Source organism: Tasmannia lanceolata, unplaced genomic scaffold (genome assembly GCF_043159265.1).
Source record: "Tasmannia lanceolata isolate RefF3 unplaced genomic scaffold, GAP_Taslan_0.1 ptg000013l, whole genome shotgun sequence".
NCBI lineage: Eukaryota > Viridiplantae > Streptophyta > Magnoliopsida > Canellales > Winteraceae > Tasmannia > Tasmannia lanceolata.
Genome location: NW_027518690.1, coordinates 12,270,401 through 12,281,049, shown reverse-complemented (window position 1 = coordinate 12,281,049; position 10,649 = coordinate 12,270,401). Strand labels below are relative to the sequence as shown.

The following is a 10,649-nucleotide window of genomic DNA, read 5'->3' as shown; positions in this document are numbered from 1 at the left end:
CCACCCCTATAGTTTAAAACGTGACAAATACACCCTTGTAGTTTCAATTTGTTTAAGGTAGGCCCCCTCAGCGGAAGGTTCGTCCATAGATTGAAGGGTTAGGATGATTCAATGGAGCTGATTTTTTGGGCACACCCTAACTATGTCAAGACCCATCAAATGAACGCTTTGGATCATCCAAACAATGTGGGCCCACATTATTTGGATGATTTTTTGGTAGTGTTTGGATTCGGGTAGGGGCCCACATTATTTGGATGATCCAAAGCGTTCATTTGATGGGTCTTGACATAGATATGGTGTGCCCAAAAAATCAGCTCCATCAGATCATCCTAACCCTTCAATCTATGGACGAACCTTCAGCTGAGGGGGTAAACCTTAAACAAATTGAAACTACAGGGGTGTATTTGTCACGTTTTAAACTATAGGGGTGGAAGTGGACGTGTCAGAAACTAGAGGGGGTGTAAATGTAATTATCCCAAAGTTAAAAGTGAAAACCCACGTACCCACTGTTACTGTATGTGAGTGTAATTTCTGCTTCTATGAGTTGAGTTGATTCAAGTGTTTGATTCAGCATTGTTTGATTGTAATTACAACATTGTTTGATTACAGCATTGTTTGATTCAAGTGTGATGTGAGTGTAATTACATCATTGTTTGATTCAAGTGTAATGTGAGTGTAATTTCTGCTTCTATGAGTTGAGTTGCCTTGCCAAACAAGAATTTTCCTTAAAAATTTGCGTCAACGTGAAAAAACCCGACCCGACCCGAACCGACCCGAGATTTATCATGGGTAGGGCCGGGTTTGGGAATCGTGGGTTTTCCGAAAAAAAACCCGACCCGACCCGACCCGAGATATTTCTCGGGTAGGGTTGGGTTCTCCAAAACCCTACCCGCCCGACCCGAGTTGCAGCCCTACCCAAAAGTATAGCAGAATCGGGAACACAGTCAAAATGAGTTAGAGTTGAGCATCACATCCTATCAATGCCAAAAAAAGAGGAAGTCTAAACTGAAGGAAGCCCTTGCAAAAAGAGGTGAAAGGGCTCCCCCATTTGCTGCACATCACCGTCATGTTTTGACTTTTCAGCCGTTGTTAATGCGTGATAGTGACGTGTAGCCAATAGGATAGCCCATTCACCTCTTTTTCGTAAGGGCTCCCTTCAGTCTAGAATTCCTCCCAAAAAAAAAAAAACCTCCACCTACACAGCCTGGAGCCCTTTCCCCATAAAAACAGGCCAAGCCCTTCTGCGGCAATTTACAAATGTGATGGGTTTTCATTGAACATTACTGATGTGTACAGATGATCCAAACCGTCCATTTAAGGTGAGCTCCATATGGTAGATCACTCCCAATACAAAACAATCATCCAACGCACCATCCTCTTAACCCCCAATTATTAACTGCAGAATGATCATTGTGTATAACAGTCTGTTTGGAGGCCACAGATCAAACGGTTGGGATCATCCAATGGGTGTGAATATTTTACCCTGGACCCACCACTGGACGATGTGGACAAGGTAATGGCTTTCTGAGATGCCCTTTGAATGTAAGATCCTCCGCCCTTTGAGGTTTCTCTCCAAGGCTGAGAAACCCTAGAAAATTTCTTTCCCTATTGGAGGACCTAGGGTTTTAGAGACTTTTAGGTCCTGCTTTTACAGAGGGACTATTGTATTTTACTACTATTTATGACTACTCTTTTTACCCTAAGTGGGTGGTCCATGGAAGAAAAGGGGTCTAATATATCATTTTCCTTTTAATAGGTACGCATATACACAATAACACAAACCTCGTATAATGTATGTTTCACAATATCCAACGGTTCATTTGTTGGCCCCCTCTTGCCCCAAAAATCATCTCCATATGATGTCATCCGTGAACAGATCGAAGGGTTAGGATCATCCAATAGAGATGAATGTTTTGACATGGCTTATTTTATATTGAAGCCAAACAAATGGATGGTTTAGATCTTAGAACAAAGCATCACGGGCGCCATATAATATCTCCTATTTTATGAGATATACATGTCGGTCCCACCTTGTTCAAAGGCGATCCAGCATTCCAGCAACGAAAATTTTGCACCTCTGCGCGAATGCCATATACGTGGGAGCCATCTTCTTGTCCAAAGGCCTTTCCGCAGCCAAAAAAAAAAAATGTGAACATACGTGCAGACGCCATATAAGATCAAAACCATTCACTTGTTTTGCCTAAACGTAAATAGGCATGTGACCCAAAAATCATCTCCATAGGATGAACCTTGATGCTGCACAGATATGGCCACATGTAAGAACGGTCCCGATTGCGGTGAGTCCTGCCCTATGCCTGATTCTGACGGCAAGGAAAGAGGGAGATAGCCTCGTCCTGCGACATGCGCTCACAGATAAAAGATTAAGAACCATCTGGAGTTGGAACTCCGGGGGAACCCTTCGATACTCAAGTTAGACGGGTGGCATCAGAATGAGAGCTGAACACCAGGGAGGGAGAGAGAGAGAGAGAGAGAGAGAGAGAGAGAGAGAGAGAGTAGTGGGTGCTAGGAAGACCCGGTAGATACATGCACCTGGGGGTGGTATTTGTCTGTTGTGCTCTGATGATGGCCTGGGGGAGATGGGGAGCTGACTCCAAAAGCCCCATTTTGAGTGAGTTCCAAGAAGAAGCCGACATGGAGTGGAGGGTTTCCTCTTATAGGCGGAGTTTTGTGTTCCTAGGCAGTGACAATGATGTGACATTGTGATAACCGTTGGAGACGCAGGTCATGCATGTACTGTTCTTACGCTGGTGTGATGAAGACATGCATTTGGTGTATTCTAAGGTCGGTGGAAACGACAATTTTTGTTTGTAGCGCAATCTTGCTTTCACCGTGCACCGATTTCCACCGACTATATAGACAAGTTCCAAATCATGATTTAGACAGAGAATATTTTTGGGGAATGACCTACCTAGACGAACAAATGAATGACATTTAAATATGAGGACCCGAGTTTTCTTTAACTTTTTTTTGTAAGCATAGACACATCCATGTATCACATAAAATCTTCACTTATGCAACAATAAAGTAGTAGATAAAAATAAAAATGAATGACGTATGAAGAGGACCCAACTTTTATTTTTATTTTTTTGTAGGCATATATATTAAAATACACACCCATGTATCATGAAAATTGAAAAATCTTCACTTATGCAGGAGTACATAAAAAATAAAGATTACTTCATTCCCTCGTTACCCAAAATCTTTTTTCCATGGAATGATTTTTAACCCTTTGATTTGTGTAGGTATTTATGTAACTTTTTTTTAATTTCTTGGTGGTTTTTATTTTCTTCATTTTTTTAAACTTTCTAAACCGCGCCAATGTTGCACTAAATATAGCCGAGGGCTTGGATCATCAATTTAATAAGATTTTTGGGCATTGTAAAAAACCTTTTTTTGCTCTAATACGGTGTAAAATAATGAAGATTTCATTAATCTTTGGTTGCCATACAATCAGCCCTAATGAGTGATTATATAGATCACTCAAGGATAAACAAAGAAAGATAAATATAATAATAGAAAGAGATTATCCTAATCTAATTCACTTCCCTAATCTAATCCAAGTACTTAATCTAACCCAATCAACCTAACAATCAAATCTTAGAAGATTTGATATTATTCTAAAATCCAACCAACTTGCTTAATCTACTCCAAGATAATCCAACAGTGTAGATCTGACAAATCTTAACACACCCCCTCAAACGTATATTGATTGAAAATCTATATACTTTTTTTTACAATAAAATTTCCTAGATTGATTACATTAAAATGTCCCCAGCACATTTAGTAGGCACAATGCCAAATCTTCTTGTATAATGCACACCAAGCAGATGAAGAAGGTCTTGATTGATGCTTCTTGCCAAATGTACGCCAAAGCTGGTTACCGAAAAGAAGCCACAATGGACTATATGAGAGTCAAGGCCTCCAAGGGCGAGTCTACATAAAATGGGTCACTATGGACCAATGCCAAAATTGGCGAGAATGAGCCTCCATGTGCAAGACAACTCTCTCAGGCATACACTCCAAGGGTCCGAGGCATATACCTCAACGGATTGAAGCACCTCAACTGAATAGAGTAGCTACTATTTCAAGCATGCACCCCAAGGTTCCGAGGCATATACCTTAACGGACTGAAGCACCTCAACTGAAGTAGTTTGGAGAAAGAAGATTTGAGTTAAAAAGAAAGACACAGAAAAAGAGCAATAACTAGCGCGCGGCTCAATGGCAACAATTATTGGCAAACATCAAAGAATAAGGGGTGCAAATATCAATCATGGGGAGATGAAGTTTCTCAAAATCAAGAAAGGGTGTTTTGAGTAAAATCCAAATCACTGAAAGCAAAGTGGCTGCCGCTATTGAATTTGAAGTTTGGGATTTTCCACAATAATGGGCAGTTGATAAAAGGCAAAGAAAATGGGGTGTTGCTATAAAAAATGAGTGTAGGTTTATTGGAAAGGACATAAGGAAATGATCTGGGGTGTGTAAAATGAGGAGTTGATTTCACCACTTTCCTTTTCTTCTCCTTCTGCTCAGAAAAGTGACAGAAGTTTGGAGTTTCCTGGCATTAGATGGATTTTTCCAAGGCACCCAACTTCGTTCCTTTAATTTCTCATCATCTTCACTAATCAAGGATCTGCTCGTCTAGAAAGGAGACAGAGCCAATGCCACCGGGGACCATGTAGAAATTTTGGGATTTTTATCAATCTTGGATCGGGTGACTTTCTTTCTTTTGAGATGGAGTTGCAGGTAATAAGGAGAGACAGAGGATTTGGTATTGATATGCCAGAAGAGCAAAAGAGGCTATAACAATGGATGTTTGAGAGATGGACTATGGACTAAGTGGATTGGAGGCCCAGCGGACGGCCAATGTAGCCATCCGCCAAAGTACGAAGCTTTATGGGTTGTGGTAATGGTAGGTCGATCCTTTGGCTCTGATACCATGTTAAATTTAGAGAATAGAAAATTTCTATTATTCTATGATGCAATACAATCAAGCCCAATGAGTGTTTATATAGAGAACACTCAAGTAGATAAACATAGAAAGAGATATGAGATAATTTGGGGAGATAATCCTAATCTAATCTTGTTACTTAATCTAGCCTTCTTCCTTAATTTACCCCTAATCAAATCAATCTAAAATCCACCCTAATCAATCTACGATTTGATTTTATTCTCTAATAATCTACCTATAGAGGGAGCAAACAATAATTAGCATCTAAATATGAGGGCCCCACTTTACTGTTTTTGTGGGCATGAATTTATGTTTCAGACTCATGTATCATATAAAGTTGTCACATATAAAACAATAAAGTAGTATAGAAGAAAATAAAGATAAGCACACTTACATTCCCTCGTGGGTCAAGTCCCAAAAATATCTCCATATGATGATTCTAACACTTGATTGTGGTTGTTTTTATGTTGTCTTTTTTTTTTTTTTGGAGATTTTTATGTTGTCATTTTTTATTTCGTGGAGATTTTTGTTGTTGTGCATGCATGCATTCACGCTCATGTATCATAAAATCCCCACTTATAAAAGCAAAAATGTACATAAAAAATAAAGATTACTTGCATTCCCGTGCTAGGTCATGTCCCAAAAATCTTCTCCTTAAGATGATTCTAACCCTTGATTGTGGATTTTTTAGGTTTTTTTTTTTTTTTTTTCAATTTTGTAGAGATTATTATATTGTCGATATTTTCAATAAAGATTACTTGATTCTAGCCCTTGATAGTGGATGTTTTTATGATTTTTTTTTTTTTTTTTTACTTTGTGGAGATTTTTATGCTGTCATTATTTTGAACTTTCTTAGTCACCTATCATATGGAGTCCACTTTCGGGCACAGCCTACCTATGAGCGCTCACTTCACTCTTTATTTTTGGTTGGGCATGAAATACACGCTCATGTACATATAAAACAATAAACTAGTGGATAGAAAATAAAGATTACTTGCATTCTCACTCTATGTATCTGTCATGTCCCATAAATCTTCTTCTCCATAAGATGATTCCAACCCTTGATGGTACATGGAGAAGAGCCATCTGGGCACGACCAACCTATGGTGAGACCAACAAATGAATGGCATTTAAATATGAGCATATATGTCAATACAGGCTCATGTATCATTTCCATGGGGAAGTCCACATCCTCCACTCCTCAATCCAATTCTTCCTCTCAATTGTTTATGCCAAAGACAGGGGTTCCGAAAGAAGAAATGTCTGGGACTCCCTCAGACTCATCTCTCAGTCTATAACCCATCCTTGGGCGGTTCTAGGTGATTTCAATGCCATTCGCTTCGATGAAGAAAGTCTGGGAGTGGCAAATCTCATCCAAGCAGACGTTGAAGAATTCAATGATTGTATCTTTGATTGTGCTCTTGCCCAAGTCCGTTCAGTGGGGCACTTTTACTCGTGGTCTAACTGCTCAAACACTGGTAATCTGAAGCTAAGGAGGCTTGATCGGTGCCTGGTAAATGAGGAATGGCTCTACAATTTCCCTCTAACCTTGGCAAACTACAAAAACTCTGGGCTTTCGGATCACTCTCCTCTCATAGTTCAGATGGGCCAAGATAATGCTAAAAGGAAAACTCCCTTCAGGTTCCTAAATATGTGGTTAGATGATCTTTCTCTCTATGAGGTTGTTGAGAAAGCTTTGGCCACCAAAATTAAAGGCAACCCCATGTTCAGAGTGGTAAAAAAACTGAAAGCAGTAAAAGAGAGCATTAAGACCTGGAATAGGAACATTTTTGGTAGGGTTGATAACCAACTTCCCATTGCCAAACTTGACCTTGATAACATTCAATCCCAGCTAGCTTCTGACCCTGCAAATCCCCTTCTGAAATCCAAAGAATTTGAAGCCAAGCAGAATGTCATTTCCCTCTCCAACTTAGAGGAGATTCCAACTCTGCTTTCTTCATGCAGCCTTAAAAACTAGAAGAAATTGTTAGTGATTTTGGATTTCCAAAATCATGTATTTTGCATGTTTTAGTGTTTTGGAAAATGTTTTATCAAAAGCGTTTGGAAAAAAGAAAATATTTTCTTGGAAAGATTTGCTTTTACAAAAGGATGTAAAAGTGTAGTTGAAAAGATAGTCCCGTACCGGATGAGAGAAGGGCTTATAAAGCACTACACTTTTCTAGTACTTGTTGATTGCACATTGGGTTGAACCCATGGTTGGACTCGCGGGACGGTGCAACGCACCGTTCGCACGCGCGCGTGGGCAATGGGCAATAGGCTATAGGGCGCATAGTGGCGCTTTATTGGCGCTTTTTTAGGCGCACTTTGCACTTCTCCAAGGGGGTGCGATCCACACCATAGATGATTGATCTAACGATGACTGGGTTGGAGAGAGGTTTTACTCAAACCAACAGTCACCTCTAGGGTCAATCAGGACCGTTCAATATCAATGGGTGCGATCTAACGGTCATATTTCAAACATTCTGGAAAGGTGCCCTGTAGAGGTGTTTTTCACACTGAAAAGACACCAGGTGGTCTACAAAATGTGCAGAATTCAGTCATTTCAATATAGAAAAACGAATTGGGAATTCTGACAGACTTTACACTCTCTTCTACACTCCTACAAAATCCCCAAGTATTTCTACATACTGTTTTTCTTTTGTTTACTGTTTTTCTGCAGAAACAGTATCTAGAAATTTCTCTAAGGCTTGAAATTTCGGAAGGGCATTTCGGGTTTGATTCCGCTAGTGCTACGCGTCATCAAACATTAGTAGGGCTTCCCTACTAGGCTTCATTGTATCTTGGAGGCAATTCGCGGATCCCCTTTGCACACTACTAGTGGGGGCGAATCTTGTCTTAAGGAAAGTGATATCACGCCTTGAAGCAACAAGTTTCTGTTTTCTATCAACAACAGTACCCTCAACTTTTTCCAACAAAAATCACAACAGCATCCAAGCCCTCTCCTCCCCTGATGGCACAGTCTCTTCTGATCTAGATCAAATTTCAAATTCCCTGGTTCTTATCTTTCAAAATATGTTAAACAAGCATAAGAACCTCATCCCCCCAGCTCAGAAATTCCTGAACCAATAACCAAACTCTCTCCAATTCAATCATCCCACCTGGTCAGACCTATTTCCCAAGAAGAAACGGAATTTGTTATTAAGCATTGTGATGGGGAAAAGGCCCCTGGGGCAAATGGCTTTAACGGAAGTTTTTTCAAAAGTTCCTAGTACTTAGTTTGGACTGAGGTTACTGAGGCCATCCAATATTTTTTCTCCTCAAAAAACCTCCTCCCTAAAATTAATACCACCTTCATCTCCCTGATCCCCAAGACTCTGGATGCTGCAGCCCCAGAAATGTTCCGTCCAATCTCCTTACGCAATTTCCTTTACAAGATAATTACTAAAGTGATGGCAAACAGGCTAAGAGTTGTTATGAATGAATGAATTAGTCCTCAGCAATCTGCCTTTATAAGGGGAAGGCTTATCAAAGATAACATCCTTCTAGCTCAGGATTTAGTCCATAATTTCCATCTTGATAGTAAAAATCCTACATTGTGCCTCAAATTGGACCTCAAAAAGGCTTTTGACAATGTAAACCACCACTCTCTCCTCCAATTCATGAGAAAAATGCGACGCCATGAAACCTGGCTTCAATGGACTCAACAGTGCATTCAAAAACCTCAGTTCTCTATGCTGATTAATGGATCTCCTTGTGGTTTCTTCAGTTCCAGCAATGGTCTTCGCCAAGGGGACCCCCCCTCTCTCCCCTTATTTTCTGCATATGCATGGAGATGTTCACTTGCAGCATGGAAGAGGCCCTAGCTAAGGGTTCTATCTGCACCCCATTCTCTAAAAGAGGTACTATCATCTCCCACCTCCTTTTTGCTGATGATTTGCTAATCTTTGCAGAAGCCACCCCCTCTCACAAGCCGGGGCATTAGAGATTGCATTATAAAATTCTCAGCCTGTTCGAGCCTGGAAGTTAATAAATCAAAGAGCAAAATCTTTTTCTCCAAAGGCCAAAACTGCTTCAAGAATATGATCATAAACACTCTTAACATTTCTGAGGGTGAACTTCCAATTAAGTACTTGGGGCTCCCCCTAATTACAACAAGGCTTTCTTCATCCGATTGCATCCCCCTCCTCTCAAAAATTCGGAAAAGAATCTCAACCTGGTCCTCAAAGATGTTGACTAGATCTGGCAGATTTGAACTTACTCGCATTGTTATGAATTCTTTCAACCTTTTCGGGTCTGTTGTTTTTCATATTCTGGCTGCAACTTTAAACAAGATTGAGCAAATTTTCAGAAATTTTATTTGGGGAGGTTCAGAAATCAGAAATTCATATCACCCGGTAAACTGGGATTCTCTCTGCACTCCAAAAGCTGAAGGGGGGTTAGGAATTCGAAGGCTTCAAGACATCAGTGAAGCTTGTAAACTAAAGCAGCTATGGAACATTATCAGTGACAGGCAAACCCTGTGGTCAAATTGGTACAAGGCCAAATATATCAGAGAAAGGAATGTCTGGACTCTCAAGCCTCCTCAAAAAATGTCATGGGGAGCTCAAATCGTCTTAAGTTCTAGAGAGAAAGCAAAAAACCTTATCTGCTATACAATTGATGATGGAGCTGGGACTGATTTTTGGACCCAACCTTGGCACCCGAATGGCCCCCTCCTTGATCTCTATCCAAGAAGAAGGATCTCCAGAGCCACACCCAGTAACGTCCATATTGACGAAATATTCACATAAGGCAATTGGAACAAAGATACCATAAATTGTCTGCCCAGGTTTCTTCCTCTGTTTGAAAAGGTAATTCATACTCCTGGGTCAGGAAATCATGCTATCTGGAAGCCCAATCCTGATGGGTCCTTCACCATTAAAACTGCTTGGGAATCCCTTCTGATCCATCATCCTAGAGTTCCTTGGTTTAAAAGTATCTGGTACCAAGGCCATATTCCGAAGCATAGCTTCGTAGGATGGCAAGCCATCCTTAACAAGCTAAGTACTAGAAATAAACTATCCTACCAGGGGCCCTCAAGAGACATTCACTGCCCATTATGTTTGGTTGAAAGGGAAGACACAAACCATCTGTTCTTTAAATGTGCCTACTCCACTTGGATTTGGAGATCCGTTCTATGGAGATTCAGCTACAAGAGGAAACCCCTTCATTCTTTAAAATTGGAAGAGGAATGGATCAGGCAAATCACTAGGGGAAAAAACCAATCAGCAACTGGACTCCGGATTGCTTTCAATGCCTCCATCTATCACATTTGGACAGAACAAAACAGGAGAATTAATGAACAAAAATTCCAGCACAAGAAATCAATCCTCAATGAAATTCTCCTTATTATCATAACAAGGTGCATCCATCTTGGTCTAAATGACCTCCCTTCTTCTAGAGCCTATTCTGTAACAACTGAAAATTTTTGGAGTTTTATTTAAAATATTTTCACCCAAAAATTTTATGATTCGGAATGTATTAAATTAACCTAGTTAATATGTTTCATAAAAAGGGTTTCAAGGGGTATTTTTAACACTTTATAAAAAGTCAGTGGAGGCTTTAATTTTCAATTTTTGGTGGGACCCTACAATTAGCCTGTAACTCATTCTCTTTCATAACCGACCCTCTTGATTTTGATTTAAAATTTGATATTTGCACCCCAAGTTTTAATTAAAGT

The 10,649-nt window shown here is 40.1% G+C and overlaps 1 protein-coding gene across 1 annotated transcript; it reads left to right on the top strand.

Annotated features, from left to right (window-relative positions):
* Window positions 1–6,131: 6,131 nt before the first annotated feature.
* LOC143890977 (uncharacterized) lies at window positions 6,132–6,947 on the top strand. Its single transcript, XM_077395641.1, has one exon. The coding sequence runs from the start codon at window positions 6,132–6,134 to the stop codon at window positions 6,945–6,947; it is 816 nt and encodes a 271-aa protein (XP_077251756.1).
* Window positions 6,948–10,649: the final 3,702 nt, after the last annotated feature.